The following is a 22,686-nucleotide window of genomic DNA, read 5'->3' as shown; positions in this document are numbered from 1 at the left end:
TCCAGTTGGCATTTCAGCGTATTTTCCTTTTGTTTGGTTTACAGTTTGCCTTCCACAAAGGTTTCCTATCTAGCAGTCTGCTATTTGAATCATCAAGCAGATCGTTCTGTGCTGCATATAAAAATATGTATAACTTTTATTAGGAGGGAATGTGCTCATGATACAGTCTCGAGTTCAAAAACTACAATACAAATGTAATGTTATTTTTAAAATATATGTGCTTAGGTAAAAGGGCTAAAAGAAGATGCAAGACAGTGGTTGTCTCTGGGTGACTAGCTTATGGATTCTTTTCATACGTGTCTACATTTTCAAAATTTTTATGACAAACATGCGTTATCTTTGTACTAAGCAAAAATAAGCGTTTTTAAATAGGAAAGGTTAAAACTTTGTATTAAAATGGCTGGCTTAAACTTGACTTTCCCCTTCATTGTATAAAAAGTCTATTAAAATTTGCTAGTGAAATTAAAATGGGTGTGTGACATATCTTAAGCTAATCAAAGAAGAGGCGTGTAAATTTCCCCGCCTGTCCTTCTGACCAGCTGTAAATTACCCAAGTGCTGAGAATCCGCTCCTCACGCTTGGAGCTCGGAGCACCTGTTTTATTTCACACTCTCTTGATTCCTGGGGTAAATCCCACAGTCACAGCGTGGGCTCCGGTTCAGTTCCTTTGTGGTCCAGATGTGCGTCCCCTCGTCAGCTGGCCTAGTAACCCCACTGTTAATTGACAGGTTCTCAGGAATCAGATAGCTCGCAGTCGGCCAAGAAAGACATGCTGGCAGCCTTGAAATCCAGGCAGGAAGCTCTGGAGGAGACGCTTCGCCAGCGGCTGGAAGAGCTGAAGAGACTCTGCCTCCGAGAAGCCGTAAGCATCACTGGTTCGTCCTGTGGGACTCTGTGTTGTCTGCGCCCTCGTCTGTCCTCACGTATTTATAAAAGGCAAGGGTAGGCGTCATAAAGGGCATAAGAGGGGAGTCAGCCCTCTTCTGTTGACGACCCCCAGCCCCCGGGATAAGCCCCGTCAGAAACGGGAGTCTTGGACCATAATGAAAACACTCTGACGGCAGTGAAAGTGGGTCCTGGCAGAATCCCAAAAGGGACCCCCCTAGGGGCCAAATGACAAGTAGTAATAACCGTCATAATAACAATTGTAAACAGCAACATTTGCATGGTGCCCCGTAGTTTATAAAGCATTTCCTCATATGGTAGTTCCCACGCTGGATGGAATGCTTTGCCAGCTTCCTAAGATCTTGTGCCCGAGTTTATCCTTGTGGTGGCTTTTGTTTCTCTTGAGTGTATTTCAGATTTATCTCTGGAAATCATAGTGAGGAGTACCTTTGGGGATCAACAAGGAAGTCAGGATTTCACTTGATATAAAATCCCCTTCAAAACTCATGATCTGGTGAATGTTTCACTTTTTTTTTTTGGTAGCTGATGCATTTTTTCCTTTAGCTGTTGTTTGTTTGTTTGTTTTGTTCTTACAGTAGGTCCTTCTTGCTTTTCTGTTTAAATATAGCAGTGTGTATATTTCAATCCAAACTTCCAATCTGTCCCCCCAACCTTTCCCCCCGGTAACCATAAGTCCATTCTCTAAGTCTGTGTGTCTGTTTCTGTTTTGTAAATAAGTTCATTTGTATTATATTTTTTAGATTCCTCATATAAGCAATATATGATATTTGTCTTTCTCTGCCTGACTTATTTCACTCAGTATGACGATCTCCAGGTCCATCCATGTTGCTGCAAATGGCATTATTTCATGCTTTTTAATGGCTGAGTAATAGTCCATTGTATATATGTACCACATCTTCTTTATCCGTTCATCTGTTGGTGGGCATTTAGGTTGCTTCTGTGTCCTGGCTATTGTAGATAATGCTGCAGTGAACATTGGGGTGCATGTATACTTTTGAACCAAGTTTTTCTCCAGATATATGCCCAGGAGTGGGATTGCTAGATTGTATGGTAATTCTATTTTTGTTTTTTTAAGGAACCTTAGTACTGTTCTCCATAGTAGCTGTACCAATTTACATTCCCACCAACAGTAGGAATTACATGCTTCACACCCTCTCCAGCATTTATTGTTTGTAGATTTTTTGATGATGGCCATCCTGACTGGTGTGAGGCGATATCTCATTGTAGTTTTTTTTTTAATATAAATTTATTTATTTATTTATTTATTTTTGGCTGTGTTGGGTCTTCATTGCTGCTTGAGGGCTTTCTCTAGTTGCAGCGAGCGGGGGCTACTCTTCGTTGCGGTGCTCGTGCTTCTCATTGCGGTGGTTTCTTTTGTTGTGGAGCACAGGCTCTAGGCGCGTGGGCTTCAGTAGTTGTGGCATGTGGGCCCAGTAGTTGTGGCTCATGGGCCCTAGAGCTCACAGGCTTCAGTAGTTGTGGCTCACGGGCCCTAGAGCTCACAGGCTTCAGTAGTTTTGGCTCACGGGCCCTAGAGCTCACAGGCTTCAGTAGTTGTGGTGCACGGGCTTAGTTGCTCCGCGGCACGTGGGATTGTCCCAGACCAGGGATCGAACCCGTGTCCCCTGTATTGGCAGGCAGATTCTTAACCACTGCACCACCAGGGAAGTCCCTCTCGTAGTTCTGATTTGCATTTCTCTCTGCGATGTTGAGTGTCTTTTCATGTGCTTTTTGGCCATCTGTATGTCTTCTTTGGAGAAATGTCTGTTTAGGTGTTCTGCCCATTTTTTGACTGGATCGTTTGTTTTTTGGATATTGGGCCACATGAGCTATTTGTAAATGAAATCCTAGCCTAGTCATCTAAAAAAATCTTTTAATTTTAGGCAAAGCAATGCTTCCTCAAGTGTATATATACACAAGGCTCGTGTCTCATTGGGATTTAGAGACTGTGGCAGGTCACTGTCTCTATTTATTTGAGCATCTGTTTCCACCACCTTCTGCTTATTCCACAACTCCTTGTTATCATGTTTGAAGACTTGATTTTTTAATGCATCTCGCATTATTGTGCGTATGTGTGTATGCACACACGTGTGCATGTGCTTGCACACACACACCATGGGGTGGGAGCCCTCAGGAGAGAGAGTGTTCTGTATATAACATTACAAGGAGCTCTGTTGGTCAACGGTTCAGAAAGGGAAGCGGAAAGAGGTTCCCAGACTAAGTTGAAGAGCCCTGCTCCCCTCCCCCCAGTCCTAATGCCTTGCCCCAGGAAGGATGAAACAAGGGGCCACAGAATGAGACCATATTACAGTTCGGTTTGGCTTAATTATGCTCTGGATTGATTCAAACCGGAGCCGCTCAAAGCAGACCCACATTAGCGCAAATCCTTTGCAAATCTTGGGGAAGCAGTTGTCCCGGCTGGGGGATGTGCCCTGAGATACTGTTAATATCAGCAGTCTTTTTGTAAAGAATGCGCTGGAAGGATTGAGAAAACATGGGTGTGGGTGCCTGCATTTAATAATTTGTCAAGCCTTGCTGTGTTTTTAATAAAGGCAGCATCCCTAAACAGCAGGGATTCAGCATCAGAAAACCGGCGAATCATGTCCGGGCAAGGTTAACACGTCTAGTGAAGGTCTCTGTGCCTCTCGTAAAAATAAAAGCAAAATAGCGCAAACAAAGCTCCTGGACACAGAAAACAGAACTTGAGCAGCAGAAGGAACTTCACGAGAAGCCGGCCACATGCTCCTGACTCCTCTGAGGTTAGGGGACAGGAGAACTTCTGTCCTGACTCTGTCCTGCTCTTTCTGTGTCACACACACCCCCCTCAGCTAAGGGTATCCAGCAGTACTTTTTGTCCCCTGGGGTGTGGGGCAGCCAGAAGGAGGTGCTGTGGGAGCGTCTGGCAAAATATAACCAACATAAGAAGAGAAAGGGAACCAGGCCGAGCCCTCCCCAAGAGTGTGTTAAATTCCTCCTTCCCCAGGCGGCTCTCGTTACACATGATGTCAGATTAAATATGGAGAATCAAGGCCTGGACTCAAATACCTCCAAGCAGATGGTGGAAAATCAGTAGCTTCATTTTTGAAAAAGATACTTTGTTTTAAAACCACAGACTTTTTTCTTCTTCTTCTTCTTTAAAGTTTTATTTCATTATTCTAGGGAGGTCTGGTACTCTTGCTGGGACAATACAGATTCTCAATTTGCAGTAATTACTAATGCAGCTGTTCAGTATTTCTTTTACGTTGTAGTAGCTTAAATTCACAAACTTAGAGACAGCCTTTAAATTTTTCATAGATTTTAAAAAATTTTTATTTTATATTAGACTATAGTTGATTTGCAATGTTGTGTTAGAAAACCACAGGCTCTTTGGAGTTATAAATCAGTGGCCATTTTAACAACTTTCCCCTCCTTTTTATAAGCTTCAAAGTAAAAAAGAAAGTCCTAATAGTATAAAATCCTCAGTATGTTATTTATAGGCAGACTTTTAGGGAAGCAAATAAAATGTTGCAGAATAAACACACAACTACTTGGGAGACATTCGAGCCGCGTTTAGAAAAAGAAGAAAAAAAACAGGGAAGAAAACTGCAGAGCATTCCATACTCAAAGAGTTGGCCACTGTGCTCTGAAGTGCTTACAGTGAGGAATAAAAAGTCCAAGAGGTCTTTTTCCAGTGGCCTGAACGCAGGAGGAAAGAGGCCCAGGATCGCAGCGAGTGGGTGTGCTGGTACATGCCGGGTGTACCCCCCCGACACACACATGCCCCAGTGTGTACAGACACACACGCCAATGTGTACACACAGCAGTGGCACAGGGAAGCCATGTCAGTCCTCCTGTTAGAAGGTCAGACTGCCCGTGGAATCTGATGATCAGGGCTTTCCTGCCCTTACGAGGCTGCCCGGCACAGAAGCTGCTTTCTGCATGGGCGATGGATGTTCCCGAGAAGAGCCTGCCTTGGGTCTTTGTGCAACATCTGTGTTGATTTGGGACTAGAGACCAGGGCTGAGCTCTGCCTGGAAGGGCCACCGGTCCCTTGGAGGCAGGCAGTGGGTCTCCCAGGGTTTTCTGGTCCCTGGAAGTGACTCCTTGCATTGGACGCCTGGGCTCTACCACATGGATTAGCTGCTGACTCAGATTTTATCTCTACTGAGCCCAGACATAAGCTGCTCATATAAAGCCTAATTCTAACGCTGAATCATCCCACAGACCTTTCAGCAACTGCCCGGGACCATCGTCACCACGGTGGTCTGTCAACTAAATTCACTGCCGTTATACTCAAAACAGTTAGATTCCCAGAGCCCCAAACGCACATACAGCAGATTTTTTTTAAGTGGCCTTGTCAGTAATATGGATTATATTTTGTTTCGACTGAAACTCGTATTTGTACACATTTCATGTCTCTTCAACTCAGCCTGTTCCCTGAGCATCTGGCCAGAGTAGAATAATTATTACTCATTCTCAGTTTCTAGATTATATTATAAGGCCCTTTTCTGGAATTTGCCATATAGATACCACGCTTCCTAAGAAAACTCATTTGAAAGACCCATTTTAAACTCAGATATTTGGTGCAGTGAAATAAGCACAGAGTTTGGAGCCGGAAAGACCAGAGATCTCGCGTTGCCTCTGCTCTTACTGGCTGTGTGGCCTCGACAGGTTCGTGGTGGACATGCCAGACACGTGTGAAATTAACAAGTGAATGAAATTTGGGTTTTTATGATGAAAATCAGTAGCGATTTTATTTACCCGACAGGAATTTACTTTGGGGAGAATCTTTTCCAAGTGCCTCTGTTCTGGAAAGGAAGGACTATATTCTCCTACGTTTTTGGAGAAATGAAATTGTATTGCGTAAGATTATGGTTTCGAATCTGTGCATTGAATCTGTGCTTTGCAGTGTGTGTGTATGTCCTAGAAGCCAGTCGTGTGCCCCACTCTGACTCCTTGTCCCCTCGCGCTGCCACACTTCCGCAGGAGCTGACGGGAAAACTGCCCGTGGAGTATCCCCTGGATCCAGGAGAGGAACCACCCATTGTTCGAAGAAGAATCGGGACAGCCTTCAAACTGGATGAGCAGAAAATCCTGCCCAAAGGAGAGGTACGTGCTTCTCTCTGTGGCTGGGTTCTCTTACACCCGCCTCACTTTCCCGTTTGTGAGGGTGCCTCGGGATTCTATAAGGATGTTTCGGGGTTCTGCGAGGATGTTTTGGGGTTCTGTGAGGATGTTTCGGGATGCTACGAGGGTGTTTCGGGGTCCTACGAGGATGTTTCGGGATTCTACAAGGATGTTTCGGGATCCTACGAGGATGTTTCGGGATTCTGTGAGGATGTTTCGGGGTTCTACGAGGGTGTTTCGGGGTTCTACGAGGATGTTTCGGGGTTCTACGAGGATGTTTCGGGATTCTACGAGGATGTTTCGGGATTCTATGAGGATGTTTCAGGGTTCTATGAGGATGTTTCCATTCTACCGGATGCCATTTCCTCTCTCCTCCTGAGTTGCTCTCCTTTTACCTTAAGTTCGCTGCTTGGTCAGTATGCGGCTCCCATTGGTTGGATTGGCCACCTTGCGTTAATGTGTGAGCATTTTGATTTCTGTGGCGGCTGTGTGTCAACGTCAACAGGCCTGTCGCAAGCAGCAAAGTTAATGGGAGAAGAGTCCATAACACTCACGTGTTCTTCTCCCAGCTCTTTGTCACTGAGAGCCAAGCGTACTGTCTGATCTATGACAGAAAACGACCAAAGAAGAAAGAACACTGAGGGCACGCCAGCAGGTGCAGAGATGCCGCTGGCTGGGGAAAGACAGTCGGGCCTGGCCTCGGTGGTCCTAACCCCACCCGGCTGCTAACATCACTGCCAAAGCCTGAGCAAGATGCTGCGCCTTCCCAAAGCACCCCTCACTTTACCCTCTTTGGACTAAACCTCGGTGGGGGCTGGGACTGGAGAGTTCCGATCTGGGGGCAGGCGAGCCTTGGGTCTCCAGCTGGTTAATAAGTGATCCAGTCTCAAACCAAGAGAAATTCAAGGCCAGGCACACCTCAGGCCCTGGGGGCACGTCCAGGAAATGTCTTTCCAAATTTATTCTGAATACAGTTACTCATTACAATGCTATCGAACAGAGGGCTGAAAAGGGCAGGAATCGAAGCCAGTGGAGACAGGAATTCTGTGCGTACTTAGTCTTTTTATAAAGTGAGAGGAACCGATGTTCTCACATGACACGTGCAGTGGGTGGTGAGCATGCGGCTGCGTTGAGAGGGGAACACATGTGCCCTGGAGACAGCGGAAGGGGTGGCTCGGTCTCCTGAGATCTGTGATAGCAGGTCCCCATCTCCGGGTGCCGGGAGCTCTGTTGGACGCGCCAGAATGCTTCACCCAGCTCTGGAGGCGCTTTTCTCCTCTTCTGTAAAATGAAGTTCGGAACCCTCATTTCTTTGGCTGTCGCTGGGATTAAGAGAGCCAGTGGTCGGAAAATATTCAACTCGGCGCTGACACCTGCTGGACGCTCAGTAAACATGAGGAGGCGTTGGAGAAGGCGTGCTGGGCTGGGGCTGGGCCTGGGACTTTACCGGGGTCAGACTGGGGTGCAGGCCGGTGGGACTTAGGAAACCATCTGGTGGAGTGTTTTTCAAACCCAGCTGTCATCCGAATTGCCTGGAAGCTTCCAGTCCTCTTGTGCTGGGCAGACACCTGCACTAAAGGATCCGGGGGAGAACCCCCATGTATGAGCGCCACCCGCCTGCACCCCGTGTTCTTCCCAAGGTCCCATCACACCTACTCGTGGTGCCTCCGCCTCCTTCACACTTTATAGTAAAAGATGACCTACGCTCCCTGAGAATCCCGCTGCATCCCTGTCTCCTCACCTGTCTCTCAGACACCGCTGGGAAATGCCTTTCTCCTCGGGATGCCCTTGACGTCCTTGTTCACACGGCAGGCAGCCATCTGCGCAGCTGGGCTGCCAGCCTCGTCCTTGGCTCGGTTTAAGTAGCAATCGTGTGTCCTGGGCTCCCACAGAACCCCGGGTCGGCGTCTTGGGCCAGGGCTGCCCTGACAGCCCGCGAGCAGCTGCGAGGCTTTGTCCTTGGTGACTTGTGTGTCTCAAGGCCCCGGGCAGGAGTCCACCTCGCCACTCTTCTCCAGGGAAGAAACGCAGCGGGCATTTGCGGGAACTGGGGAGTTTATTAGACCCTTAATGTTAATAATGGTTCCTTTAATGCTCACCCCCCGCTCTCACCCCTAGGCCCCCTCCCTTCAGTGCTCAGGAGGAGGTGAAGTCCACCTCAGAGTTTTGTACCTGACGGAGGCACCCAGCCTGGCACGTGGGGCTGAGAGGCGAGGCTGTTGTATCGGCCTGTAATTCGGAAGGTCTCTTGGCCCCAGCGAACTTGGTGATCTGCTCCTCCGCGGTTAAATCCGCTCCTTTCGTGCTTTAGCCAGACCGTGGATCCCCCCAGAGCAAGATGCGTGCCTGGGCTCCCCTGGCCTCGCTGGTCGGTGTTTGAAAAAGGCACCAGCTGAGCCGCAGAGAAGCCACAGCTAATACGCTGGCGCTGCTTTCATCCTTTGGGTCCACCAGGCATCTTCTGGCAGCGACAGCTGCATTTCTGCCGGGTCCAAAACTCCCTTTGAGGGAACGTTCATCCATGGGCTCCTTTCTGCCAAAGTGAGGGGTAGAGGAGGGAGGGAGGCACACAGGAGAGGAGGGAGTGCCTAAGAGTGGTCCAAGGAGCAGGGGACCCGGCTCCACCACCGGCCGTCCACACTTGGGGCGCGGCCGCTGGTCACCAGTGGAAGTTTTACGTAGAGGCAGGCGTGAGCAGACAGCCGGAGCTTGCGAAAAGAGCTTCCAGAGGACGCGTGAGTGAGTGCGGGCAAGGCCCAGCATGAAGGGCTGAAAATGCGAGAGGCAGGGCTTCCCTGGTGGCTCAGTGGTTGAGAGTCCGCCTGCTGATGCAGGGGACACGGGTTCGTGCCCCGGCCCGGGAGGATCCCACGTGCCGCGGAGCGGCTGGGCCTGTGAGCCATGGCCGCTGAGCCTGCGCGTCCGGAGCCTGTGCTCCGCAACGGGAGAGGCCACATCAGTGAGAGGCCCGCGTACCGCAAAAAAAAAAAAAAAATGCGAGAGGCAGAGGGTGTGTGTGCAGGGGGGCACCCATGGGAGCCCCCTGTTAGCAAACCCACAGCAAAGCGCGACAGAGGCCACTCTGAAAATAGCGCTGCCCCCTCTGCCCCAAATGGGAAGGAAACACCAACCCAGTGGGCTCTGGATCTCCAGGAAGGCTGAGTCTTTGAGAGCCTTGCTGGAGACCTTGGAAATGAACCCTAGTGACCCCCAGGCCTGCAACAAGGAAGCTCCCCGCTTCTCAGGGACGGTGCGTGTCTCCAGGATGGAACAGGGGCCGAGGGTCTCAAAAGTGGGCGTGTCCAGGGCCCAGGCTGCCGCGGACCGGAGGGGCGGGCCGCTGCGGGGCGGGGCCGGGTTGGCCTCCAGGGACGGAGGCTCGCTGGCCTGGCGCGGGGCAGGAAGACGGGTGTCACCCCGCTCGGCATCCCCCTACGTGTGGTCTGCTTCTCACAGGAGGCCGAGCTGGAACGCCTGGAGCGGGAGTTTGCCATTCAGTCCCAGATTACGGAGGCTGCCCGCCGCCTGGCCAGTGACCCTAACGTCAGCAAAAAACTGAAGAAGCAGAGGAAGACCTCTTACCTGAATGCACTGAAGAAGCTGCAGGAGATTGAAAGCGCAATCAACGAGAACCGCGTCAAGTCTGGGAAGAAACCCACCCAGCGGGCCTCGCTGATCATCGAAGGTCAGTGCCAAGCCCACTCCCCACTGTGGGTGCCGCCCTCCCTCCACCGACCCTCAGAGGACTGGGTCTTCGTCCAAGGCATGAACCGAAAGCCCAGCCCCCTGAGCGACCTTGCAAGCTGCTTAACTACCCTGTGCCTTAATTTTTCCATCCATAAAATGAAACTAGAAAGAAGGGATGACACAAATCAAATGATCATTGTTCCTCTTGATGGCCTCTTGGGAGAACACTCCTCTCAACCCTCACCGGGAGCTGAGTCCGGGGCCAGCCCAGGCTCCCAGGTCCTCAGAGACCTGGTCACCCTACCCAGGTCTGGAAGGAAAGGTGGGTGGCTCAGGTACCCTGAGGCCAGCATCCCCGCAGCCCTCCTCTGTCTCCAGGGGCTCCTGTCCCAATGCTTAAGCTAGGGAGGACTGGACTGCCCCCCTCTGGTGGTCTAGAGCCCCAAGCTCTGATCAGAAGGGTTTAGGAGTGGGTGGGGATTATATTCGGTGAACACGAGTAGGAAATACCCCAGAAATCACCACCAACCGTCAAGTCTCTCCAACTGTTATGATCCTTTTTTTTTTTTAAGTCAGCAAATTCTTCTTCTTTTAATAGAAGTATAGTTGTGTTGTATCACGCTGTGTTAGTTTCAGGTGTACAGCAAAGTGATTCCCAAGAGAATAGATACGTGTATTCTTTTTCAGGTGCTTATGGGTTCTAAGCTTATAGGTTATTACAGGATAATTTAATATAGTTCCCTGAATACAGCTTATTGTTTACCAAATTCTTTAAAATATATATCAAGTCTTCTTTCATAGTTTATACACATTTAAAATATTTTTTGCTCCAGGAAGACAGAAAGTAGAAGAGAGGTTAGCAGGGGGTGCTGGGAGAGGGGAACAGGGAGTTACTGCTTCATGGGGACAGAGTTTCAGTTTGGGAAGATGACAGAAGTTCTGGAGGTGGATGGAGGTGACGGCTGTGATGGAGGCACAACGATGTGAATGTACTTAATGCCACCGAACTGTACAGTAAAAATGGCTAAAATGGTCAATTGTACATTATGTGTATTTTACCACCGTTACATATATTGATATATTTTGCTGCAACCTAAAAATGTGGGCATCCTGGGGGAGGGATGATTTACTGGTGACTCCAAGATGCTAGTCAAGGTCGTGTCTCCTAATTGTTCACAGTTCATCAAGTGATATGAATAAGGCGAATTCCTAGTTAAAAGTGAGAGGGATCATAAAAAAAAATCCTTCTGCTCTAGGTAATTTGGAATAACTATCCTTCCCCACCTCGCCCCTTTGTCACTGGCCAAGACTTTGTCACTTTCCCTAACAGAGCTGCATTCAGCCAGCCCTCCTCTGTCTAATGCCTCTTGGGACCTCCTTCTGCCCCCTTGAAGGGACTTGGGGGGGGGGGTGGTCCCAGCCCTGTGGAAACGTCAGCAAGGCTGACAGAGCCTGGGAAGGGCACCGGAGGGACGGAGGTCCTGCTGGTCGACCACAAAAGAGCGTGGTTTGCCGGCCATTCGGTGAGGACGGCCGGCAGAGTCTGTTTGTAAATCGCTATCTGACCAGCTTGGTCCCATCTATGCCCGCAGCCATTCGTTTTTAACCGCTCAAGGATGTACCTTCCCCATTTTGCTGCCTCCTTGAAATAACGTTTCGTCACACGACGCGCCCACTTCAATTGGAGGAGTGATTCGTGTTCTTCCTCGCCTTAGCCTGGTTTGTTATTTGAAGAGAGAAAACATCAAGCTTGGAATCTAGAGACCCGGCACTTTTTGCTGACTTAGGAGAGCAGCGCAGCCTCAGACAAACCACGCCTCCCTAGACATCCCTCAGTTTCCCCAGCTGTTACAGGGGGGAGGATTCCCTTTGTGTCTCCATCTGGGTGTGTTCTCATGGTTAATTGCATAGTGTCTATGAGAATAGGCTTTGGAGAGAGAAGCTGTATTTATTTAGAAGCTTGTTTTCTCTGCTGATTCAAGAAGTTTATTGAGAAGCCATTTACTGCCACAGGAGCCAAGCCAAGCTCCTCGCCCTAGTTCCGCTCCTGTAGAACAAACGGCAGTTCACCTCCTCGGGCTGAGTCAGAACACGCCCTGAGATGGGCTGGGGCGATGACGTGGCTCGGCCAGGCCAGGTGGCCTTTATATTGGATATGAAACTGCTGAGCGTTGTCGCCAATGAAACAAAGACCGGGCACATTGCAGTGTCAGGGATGGGGGGTGAGTCATGACCCACCACAGGGACTGTCAAAAGAAATGCCCAACAGCATTTTGATTGTGTTTCATGGTTATTTTTTCTGAGAGAGGAGGGTATGGGATGGCGGGAAACCCACTCTTTTCACAGATAGGGCTGTGTCTAAGGGATGTGCTCACCTCATAGACTTTTGCTTTTTGTCTTCTCAGATGGAAATATTGCCAGTGAAGACAGTTCCCTGTCAGATGCCCTAGTTCTAGAAGATGGTAGGTTGTCTGTTTCCTGCTTGAGAACTCGGAACTGGGATTAAGCTGTGTGTAGTCTGGGACAGCCCAGTGGAAAGCCAGGAGCCAGACCAACACGGTGCCGGGTTCCCTGTGATTCTTTCATTTCCCATTGGTCGTCTGTTTGGCTGAGAGAGGGTGGGAGCTACAGAAACGCACGTCTGTTGGAATTTTGTTATGTCCTGTGGCCCGGAGGTAAGATTTAAGGTGATCGTGAATGGTGTTCTACATTTTTAGTGGCCAAAACCACAGTTTAACCCGAACAGACAATTTAAACACCACGCGTAGTTTCCTTCAGAGTATTTATAATTTCTGGAGGAAAGAGGTGGCCATTGGTTTGGGTCACAAAGATTGAAACCTGCTAGCAGAGCCTGGGGGCAGGCAGAAGCAAACACGCCTCCGCACCTTCCCGAGAAACAGTGAAAGTGAAGGGGAGATGTCCCTTGAGACGCCTGCTCAGGCCTAGGAAACTGTCTTCTTATCTCCCATTGACCTCTAAAACCCTAGTGATTCTCAGAATCTTTTCCTGGGAAATTCTTACAAAAACAGACGTGACCCGTCCCCTCCCCCCCAGCCCATCACCACCACCACACATCGGGGAAGAAGGGATTCCAAACCCAGAAGCATCTCTGAGAAGGTTCCCATGGATTTAAACCCAACCTGGGGAGGTCAAGGCATTAATGACGTGGAGATCTATTGAGTGGCAGTTACGTTTTTTGCCCTTTAGGGAAACCTCAGGCGGGCAGTGTGAGTGGCGATTCAGACAGAGAACATGAAAGATCTGCGTGGCTCCTAGCCATCATAATAACTGCAAGGATAATAATCACTGACGTTGATGTGGGGAACGGCTGGCGGGGTATTTACCCAGTTGTCTCGGCCCCGCTATTTGCCATCAGATTGTCATGTTTTAATTCATTACACTGGTGGGAGGAAAGGACAGGCCTGCAGGGGAGCAGGGGGCATGATTTGAATATCAGAGATCCAGCCTGTGGCCTCTGTGGACCCCAGTCTCTGCAGGGGAGGAAACGGGAGCGTTTGAGGGAGACTCCTCTGTAACGGGGGAGGTATAGATTGTCATTAGCTGAGGTCGATGCATCGCCTGTGATCAGTTTCCTCCCCATGTGTCAGACCCCCGACCTCCCAAGGGGCATTGTTGCTTCACATGGGCCCCAACTCCCATCGCAGGCTTGCTCCTGCCAGGGGCTCTTTCCTTACTGATCTGAGGGTAAAAGAGTGAAACTGTAGCACGTGCCCGCTGACGGCTGATGTCTGGGCAGAGTTGGGGTAGGGCGGCGGCATCCGGGGGGTAGGCGGGAAGGATGACCCTTGCTCACTTCCTCTCTTTCCTCTTTGTGCAGAAGACTCTCAGGTCACCAGCACACTGTCCCCCTTACAGTCCCCTCACAAAGGGCTCCCTCCTCGGCCACCGTCGCACAACCGGCCGCCCCCTCCGCAGTCCCTGGAGGGACTCAGGCAGATGCACTATCACCGCAACGACTATGACAAGTCGCCCATAAAGCCCAAAATGTGGAGCGAGTCCTCATTAGATGAGCCTTACGAGAAGGTCAAGAAGCGTTCCTCCCACAGTCACTCCAGGTGAGCTGGGCCGGGAAGGCCACACGAGGCCACTGTCCACGCTTGGACAGACTCCCAGGGCTGTCCTAAGTAGCATCCGCAAGCCACCGATCCCCACCGCCCTGGGTGCGCCTCCCTGGCGCTGCCTTTCAGCAGGGCTGCGCCACAGCGCCCTCTGCTGCTGACATGCTCGAGGTGCAGATTCGTCCTTCCCAGGGAAACGGGGGTCTGGGCTCCCAATCCACGCGTTGAATGTCGTTAGATTCCATGGGAATTAATGAATTAGGAAATCTTAGGCAGCAGTACTCCGAAGTGGCAAATGAGAGAGTCCACTCGTTAAGAATTCCAGAGTGGCTCAGAATCCTGAGCTATCAGCCAAGAGAATTCTGGAGCCGGACAGCTGTAACCTTAGCTGTGTATCAGCAGCTCATTACTCAGCTGACGTGGGAGAGAGGGGTTTGCGAAGGCGTTTTTGGACTGCTGCTCTGTTCTTCTCCTTTCCTTTCATTATGTCCTATGAAGCTCCCAGTGGGTACCCAGACAGGTAAATATCTGTCTCTTAGAAAACAGAAACTGTGGTTCAGGGGAGGGGCTTCGCAGAACAGTCACACTGCCTGTCCCGGAGAAGGCTGGTGAGGGTCTTCATCGCACATGGCTCTGGGCGTCAGGGAAAAGGACTCACCCACTTCTGGGGGAGTCCCGGGCAAGCTTCCCGACACCGAGATTGAAGGCCCAAGGCCATACATAGTCAGCGACCCGCGAGAAGGTGCAGCTCTGTCTGGCAGTGACCAGCGTGGCCTCCTCTGCTTTGCAGTAGCCACAAGCGCTTCCCCAGCACGGGGAGCTGCGCTGAAGCGGGAGGGGGAGGCAGCTCCCTGCAGACCAGCCCCATCCGCAGCCTCCCGCCCTGGAACTCGCAGTGCAGCATGCCGTCCACACCCGACCTCCGAGTCCGGAGTCCCCACTACGTGCATTCCACGAGGTGAGTCCACCCATCTCCCTCCCTAGACCACACCTGCCTTTGTAGAATTTTGGCATTGTTGGACCCACGCTGGCCCAGATAAGCCGAGAGCTGGAGTCAGGACTGAACCAGCGAGGTAGGTTCTTCTTTAAGCGAAGCAGAATCAAGAACTGAGCTGGCAGCCGGAAGCCCGTGGGAGCCAAGAGACACGTTATATCCCACTGTCCACGCCCAGTGGGTACCGGGAGTCGGACGGATAATCCCCTGGAGACAGTGGGCATGGAAGGAGCTTTCCTAAGCCACAGAAGTGGAGGCCGGAATGGCTCCCCAGGTTAGCAGGGAAGAGCACCAGGGCCAGAACAACCTCGCCCTGGTGGGGTGATCTTTACTGGACAGTCCTCATGTATCCTGGACTTCCTTGAATGCCCCAAGGTGTAAATTCATTCAAGAGCAAAAGGAACAGGCAAACGTGAGGCTTCGGTGAATCACACCTTCCTCTCGTAAAAAGAGGCAAAACCAAAGCCATCACTCCATTTTCTCTAAAACTTTAAAGTCCGTAGGGACTGCAGCTCAAAGGACAGATGGTGTGATCTTCTGTAAGTGGTGAACCATTTATGTAGGGTACGACTGAGCTCTCCAGGCAAGAGTCTCTTGTCCATTCATTCTCTCATTCACTCATTCATGCAACAGATATTTATCAAGTGCCTATATGTACCAGGTACTATTCTTGGGCATAGAGCCGTGGACAAAACAGACCACGCCGTGCCCTCATCAGACTGACGTTTTAGTAGGAAGAGAGTCACAGTAAAGAAATAAGTCAGTGGTGATAAGAACTGAGAAGGAAAATGAACAGGGCAAGTGAGTGAAGGGAGAGACCATTTAAAGGAGAGCATCGGCGAAGGCTTATCTAATAGGGTGACATTTGAGCAGAGACCTGGATGGAGGGGGGGTGGCAAGCTCTAAGGATATTCAGGGAACAGCAGGGTCCAGGCCCCAGACACAGGCCTGCACTCAGCATGTTCCAGGAGGCCGGTGTGGCCAGAACAAAGTGATGGAGCGGGGTGGGACCAGAGAGGAAACTGAGGCCCGAGTCAAGGAGGGCCACACAGTGGGGACTTCGCAGTCTACCCTGAGTGACAGCCCTGGGAATCGCCTCTTCCTGTACTTGGTCAACCCAGCCACGGTGAATTTCTGTGGAGTCCTTGTACTCTGCCCCCTGCCATACTGATGGACATTTATCGTGTGGCTGCAATGAGCAGAATGGATTGTAAACAGAAGTGGAGAGGTAAGTATTTGCATCCGTCATTTTTAAGGGTTCCATGTGCCACCAACCTTCCGTTTTAGACAAGTGTTCATGGGGAAATGGAAATCTGTCCAGTACTCGTAATAGTACTGGGTGGAACCATGATTGCTTCTGCCGGGCTGTTTCTTGACCTACAAAAATGGGCATTTCATCTGGCTTAACATAATACCAGAACGGGGATGATCTTGGTTCGCTGTGTCTATAGAACCTCTTTCCACCTTTAAAAGAAAAAAAAAAAAAAAAACACCTGGCTATTGGCATGCTTTTTTCAGAAGCCCTTAGGTGGGCACTTTGTCCCCATCGCCCATTCGGAATCGCAAATCACGGCGGAGGCCCGGCTCTCCTCCGGGGATCAGCGTCCGCTCCCGGCTGGTCTTCACCTGAGAGGGGTGGGAAGCACCTGGATCCCCAGGGTCCCCGCCCTTAGACTCGCTCTCCTAGATGCGCGTTTGCGGGAGGCTCTGGGCCTCGCGGCCTCGCGCTCTTTCCGAGTCCGACGATCGGAGCATCGCAGAGCCGCCAGCCCCTCCCCCAGGCGACCCCAGACCCAGCGCGCCGTGGTCTCCCCGCAGGTCGGTGGACCTCAGCCCCACGCGGCTGCACAGCCTCGCCCTGCACTTTCGGCACCGGAGCTCCAGCTTGGAGTCCCAGGGCAAGCTCCTGGGCTCGGAGAACGACACGGGGAGCCCCGACTTCTACACGCCACGGACTCGCAGCAGCAACGGCTCGGACCCCATGGACGACTGCTCGTCGTGCACCAGCCACTCGAGCTCGGAGCACTACTACCCGGCGCAGATGAATGCCAACTACTCCACGCTGGCCGAGGACTCGCCGTCCAAGGCGCGCGCGCGGCAGCGGCAGCGGCAACGGGCGGCGGGCGCGCTGGGCGCGGCGAACTCGGGCAGCATGCCCAACCTGGCGGCGCGCGGCGGCGGCCACGGCCACGGCGTCTACCTGCACAGCCAGAGCCAGCCCAGCTCGCAGTACCGCATCAAGGAGTACCCGCTGTACGTGGAGGGCGGCGCCACGCCCGTGGTGGTGCGCAGCCTGGAGAGCGACCAGGAGGGCCACTACAGCGTCAAGGCGCAGTTCAAGACCTCCAACTCGTACACGGCCGGCGGCCTGTTCCGGGAGAGCTGGCGCGGCGGCGACGAGGGCGACGCGGGCCGCCTGACGCCGTCGCGCTCGCAGATCCTGCGGACTCCGTCGCTGGGCCGCGACGGCGGCGCCCACGACAAGGGCGCGGGCCGCGCCGCCGTCTCGGACGAGCTGCGCCAGTGGTACCAGCGCTCGAGCGCCTCGCACAAGGAGCACAGCCGCCTGTCGCACGCCAGCTCCGCCTCCTCGGACGGCGCCTCCCAGTACAGCGCCTCCTCCCAGAGCACCTTCGTGGCGCACAGCAGGGTCACCAGGATGCCCCAGATGTGCAAGGCCACGTCAGGTGAGGAGGGGCGGACGGCTCGGCGCGCACCTGGTCGGTATGGAGGTGAACTGGTGGGGATTGAAGGTTTTCTTAGAGCAGGCAGGAAGAAGAGATGGTTAATTCTAGAAACCTAGCTGTCAGGTGTGTGAGACCTTCCTTCCCCTCCTTCCTCACCCCTCCCACTCGAGCCTAGGTTTTGCCGCGTGAGGAAGACCTGGGAAGGGGCGGGGCAGCGCATCCTAAGCCCCGCCCCAGCCCAGCGGACTGCGCGCACCGCCGTCTCCCATATCAGCTTCCTGAGTAGGGGTGCAAACCATCCCCGCAGCCACTTGTCCTTGTAAGGACGGAGATCCAAGCAGTGGGTGAAGTCCGTGTCTTTCAGGGTTTATCCAGTCAAAGGTGAGCCTTTACCCTGGTGAAGGGGGCGACAGTAGTAGGTGAGAGGCAGCAGTGGGTTAGAGACCTGAGCGGTACCCTTGCAGGGGAGAGGAACACTTGAAGCCCTGAGATTTGGCCAGTGTCTCCCCCAGGTGGCGCAGACCGGCTACAGAATGAAGTGGCGAGCTCTGCCTGTGACTTCCCCTGGTGACTTTCCGGAAAACTCGAGACTGCTCCTCGAGATCTCGTTTCACTGATGTTATGTTCTGACCAAAGTAATGTTTGTAAAGTGCTTCTGATGCCCCGTTGTTACATCTTAAAGTTTTCATCATCAGAGGGTTACCGCATATCCTTGTACTCAGGGCGTCGAGCAGTACCGAATCAAGTGAAACATGGAAGAAACCCGTTCTCTCCCTTAAGTTAATCCCCTTCCCACTCCGTCTCCAGGAAAGAATAACGATGATAAAAAAAAAAAGTGTCCGGCAGTCTCCACGTCCCTGCCGAGTTTTCAGCTCCAGCAGACGCTAACTCATTTATATATCTTAACACCCACAAAGAGGGGAGATTGTGCGGCGATGAGACTTGATCGGAGCGCCTTTCTAGTTGGTAGATGGGATGCTTGCCCGATCATGAATCGCCTGATAAAAGCCAATTAAAAAGAGACTGCATCACACTGACTGTAGGAAAGTAAGTGGGAGAGGATTCTGAGACATAATGAAAAATGATTTTTAAAGTATCAGGATAAAATGAGAGCAGCAAATGGAAGGAAGTCCAAGTCAGGATTTGACTTGCGACTGGAAAGAAGGTTAAGGGCGGGCAGAAATCCAGGGAAGGGAGAGTGATCTTATAGACAGAAAATGGGGCGGGGGGCGGGTTCCTCTTTGGGGGACTGAAGGAGATTCTTGGGGCCTGGGGAGAACAGGGCGAAAAGGAAGGACCGGCCGGCTGCCCGGGTGTGCCAGCTCACAGGGCTTCTGCAACTTCTCCCCAGATTCCCAGTGACTCGTTTATTATGTCATTGCCAAATGTCAAGTTGCAGAGACAGGAATAAATATGGTTCACGCAAGCGTGAGAGAACCGTGGACTTCAAGGTCCGAGAACCTTCTCCAGATTCCTCTGTCATCTGTAAAATCAGCCCAGTGAATTATGCCATCAGCTTCCTAGGAGGATTTTGAGAATAATGAATGTATTATGTATATCATTTAAAGACCATGGTCCCCTGTAACCCTATTAGGAGAAGCTGAGGTTGGACAGGTCAGGAGTATTTATGTTCTGTTGCAACTGTAGCACTTGTCTAGTAGATCTGCTTTACCTTAAGAGATTCGGTAAATCTTTTGGAACGTATTTTAGACTAAGCATCCTAATGAAAAAGATTGCATTCCCAAGGAAGCAGAGGGACGCATTTAAGTAGGATTTACTTCCTACTGAGTTTTCCCAACTAAATAAATCCTGCCCACATCAGTAAGCTCCACGTGGTCGGGTTTGGATGAGCTTTGAAAAGCCCTGCCCCATTGGAAGGGTCCTGACATGGTAAATGACAAGCCTAAAACGGCAGAGACCACAAGCTCAGACAACCTTTCTGGAGGTTCTCTGTTCGTAATAAAGAACAGTTTTAACATTGGGGCCGTATCTGGAAACGCCCTGTGCAGAGAAACAGGTCCTCCCTGTGCTAGGCCAGCCCAGGCCCCCCTCCGAGGACAGTGGGGACTGTCGCCATCCCTGTGGCCACTTCCCAGTGGCAAAGCGGGGACCTAGGACCCCAAGCGAGCTTGACTCAGAATGGAGCTGCACAGCTGGGGGGAGAAAACGTCATTGGCCAAAGGTGGGGAGAGGAGAGGGGTGGACGTTTTCCCACGGGACCCTGCCACGGGGCCACAGGCAGCATCTCTGGAAAGAAGCTCCTTTACTGCCCCGTGTCTGACCTGTGTCTCTTCTGCGCCACCTACACGCAGCTGCCTTACCTCAAAGCCAGAGAAGCTCAACGCCGTCCAGTGAAGTTGGAGCGACGCCCCCCGGCAGCCCTCACCACATCCTAACCTGGCGGACCGGGTGAGTTCCCCCTTCAGACCTCCGACCCTCCCTTCCTGGTTAGCAGTGATCCTCCGCGTTCTTCGTCAGTTAGAGCATAGCAGGTGTAAGATCCTAGTGACAGAGGGTTTATCGGCAGGAGAGTGAGGTACTGGGAAAGCGGGAACGACGTACAGCGCTGGGAACTTCTTCCTCTCCCGAGAAGCCCCAGGCACTGCTGTTACCTTCCACCCCCTCCTTTCCGGCGCCGTCCCTTTATTTGGGTGAATTCTCTCTACTCTCCTTCAAAGTTGGTGATGGTCCTGAAAATGTGGAGGGAGCCCAGTGAGCTTCTCTGGCCAGAATTCCAGACAGCACTGGACTTGGGTTGCGATCACCCCAGGCCAGCCAAAGAGAGATTCAGGAACCCACCCACACCCACCCCCGGCCTGAGCCCCAGCCTGCTGCTCTGCGTGCTTGGCAGTGTGTCCACTGTCTTGGTGTCAGGATGCTTCTTAAGGAAGGAAAAGCAGAAGGCTCAGATTCTGTCTCAGTCCCGGCCAAGCCCTTGTTCAGAACAATCGGGTACCTTGAGACCCTGAAGAGGTGGCCCACAGTAAATGAGGAAACCAAAACTCGGCTCCTCTTTCAGCTTTAAATGTAGGCAGAGACCACCACATAGCACAGTAAACCTCATGGACACTTAGGCTGTTTTCATGTACAGAAGAGTCCGGCAGATACACGCGACCTGCCTCCCGCTCCCCTCACCATCCCTGCCTCTTCCGTTGCTCCTAAGACGTGGACTCTAAGTGGATGTTCCATTCTATCGTTATCCATTGGCTAAAGGAATGAGGTCCCTTTATCCAGCTTTAGTCAGCTTCTCATTTGCTGGGGCATCCGTGGGGATGTCTGGGAAACTCTGACAGCTGTGAGTTACGCCAGAGGGAAACTACAGGACCCGAACCGGCCCCTCCTTTCAGGCTCTGTTCTCGGCAGACACGTTTTGTTGCTGCAGATTTATCTCTAGCGATTTTAAACCAGGCTTTAATTCAGCCTTAGTATTTGACAGAAGGGGAGCTCGCATTTATTGAGTGATTGCTGTGTACTCAAAGGCTGGAAGCTTCTGCTAACATAGCTGAGCTCATATAATCCTCACTGCAATCCTGCAAGGGAAGTGCCCAGATTTTTTTAGTTTTATAGATGAGGCTCAGAGAAAATCAGTGTCTTCCCAATGTCGCACAGCTGGACGGTGCTGGACTTTCAGCCCTGCACTCCGTGGGCCCACCCCGAAGCCTCGTCTTTTTCCACCCAGCCAGTGGTTCTTAAAACGTGGTACCCCAGACCAGCAACATAAACATCTCCTGGGGTCCTGTTAGAAATGCACCTGTCGGACCCATCCGTGACCCACTGAATCAGAAACTCGGGGTGGCGCCCGGCGGTCTGTGTGTTAGCGCCCTCCAGGGGATGCTGGTGCACTTAGGTTTGACGACCCATCACCGACCCACCGCACGCTGCCCCTTACGCTCTTGAGTTAACAGACCCTGCGGTCCCAACTGCCGGTGTTCTGTGTCCACTCCCACTGCCTGGTCTGTTGGGCAGCAGGTACCCCTGTCCTTATTACACACTCTTCTAACACTACCTTACGTACCATCCACACCCCAGCTCTAGCTCGTGTGGTCAGGCAGCTGCTGCAGGGCTTAGGGCCCAAGAGTTTCAAGAAGACAGATTCATAAAAAGAATGACAGGTCTTCTGTGTCTATGGTACCTCCACTGGCTAACCCATGTCACCCCGGATAAGGACCTTCAGATTTCAGGCTGTCTTTCTGGCTCCTCCAAATTTTCTGGATCACACCCATGCCCACCTGATCTCCATACATGACTGTTACTTGACGGACAGCAGGCTTTGGAACTTATGAGCACCCCTCACCTGCCTTTCCCCTGGAGTGGATCTGGGAACATGTCCATGTTTGATCACACACAGCTAGTGAGGATTCGAGACCAATTTGAAACAAAAAGGAATTCTGTTCCTTAAACTCTTTTATCAGATTGAGTTGAATTATCATTAACGAACAATACCTGTTCTCTGTGATGTGATAATAAGAGATGGGTCAAAAGTGCCAAAGCCTGGCTGCCTTCCTAACGAAACTAAAGCGGTCTGTGACGCCCGCGAGGGGGCTGAAAGCTACGCACGGCCTGTGTTATGTGTCACTAGCGCTTGGGTGCATAGTCAGCTGGGCCTTCCAGTGCATTAATAAGCTACTCATCGTGTCTGTGTCAGCTCCTCTCTTTAACCTGACCTCTCTTCTCTTCCTTCTGCTTTCCTTTGTTCAGAGAAGCAACAGAAAACTCGCCCATTATGGATGGGTCTGAGTCTCCAACTCACCAAAGTACTGATGAATAGAGGTATCGTAAGGGCATGTTTCGTTCTTACAGCCTTCCCCCTTCACTGTTCATGAGTCTGTGATCTCAGATGTGCTGCATCTGTGTTGCCTTTGGCCGTATGTATCATAATTTCCAGAAGGAAACATCTGAGTGGTGTGGAAGCCGTTATTTTCATGTCTTATTTCTAGATACATGTGGAAGTCGATGTTTATATGTATGTTTTTACATCAGGTGTGTGTGTGTTAGATATCCCCACTGCTACTTCCCAGAAAAGACCACAGAGTATGTTTTAGACTTTCCCAGGTTCTTCGTACATGCAGATACTGGTAGAAGCTTTTACGGGTACTTGTAGTACTCAACGTTGGTTGAAAAGAACAGCAGCACGCAGTTTGTATCTCAAGGCGCCAAGGGCAGGCTGAGCTCATCCAGAACCACCTGGTCACCCACGATGTCATCCCAGTGTTCTTGAGTGACGGCT

At 51.5% G+C, this 22,686-nt stretch overlaps 1 protein-coding gene across 8 annotated transcripts in view; it reads left to right on the top strand.

Moving 5' to 3' along the window:
* The window catches only part of FRMD4A (FERM domain containing 4A), a 646,084-nt gene that overhangs the window by 588,130 nt on the left and 35,268 nt on the right, over positions 1–22,686 (top strand). For 7 of the 8 annotated variants that reach the window (XM_067703847.1, XM_067703859.1, XM_067703852.1 and 4 more), the window contains 8 exons: positions 729–862; positions 5,872–5,994; positions 9,469–9,697; positions 12,105–12,161; positions 13,538–13,775; positions 14,569–14,736; positions 16,591–17,459; positions 19,772–19,868. In XM_067703847.1, coding sequence (XP_067559948.1) covers positions 729–862; positions 5,872–5,994; positions 9,469–9,697; positions 12,105–12,161; positions 13,538–13,775; positions 14,569–14,736; positions 16,591–17,459; positions 19,772–19,868 — 1,915 coding nt within the window. Of the gene's footprint in view, positions 1–728; positions 863–5,871; positions 5,995–9,468; positions 9,698–12,104; positions 12,162–13,537; positions 13,776–14,568; positions 14,737–16,590; positions 17,460–19,771; positions 19,869–22,157; positions 22,230–22,686 lie in introns of all 8 variants that reach the window. The other variant, XM_067703855.1, reaches the window with a different exon arrangement.

Source organism: Pseudorca crassidens, chromosome 1, assembly GCF_039906515.1.
Source record: "Pseudorca crassidens isolate mPseCra1 chromosome 1, mPseCra1.hap1, whole genome shotgun sequence".
In the NCBI taxonomy this organism is placed as follows: Eukaryota; Metazoa; Chordata; class Mammalia; order Artiodactyla; family Delphinidae; genus Pseudorca; species Pseudorca crassidens.
The sequence above is the reverse complement of the archived record's forward strand: the minus strand, read 5'-3'. Positions and strand labels throughout refer to the sequence as shown.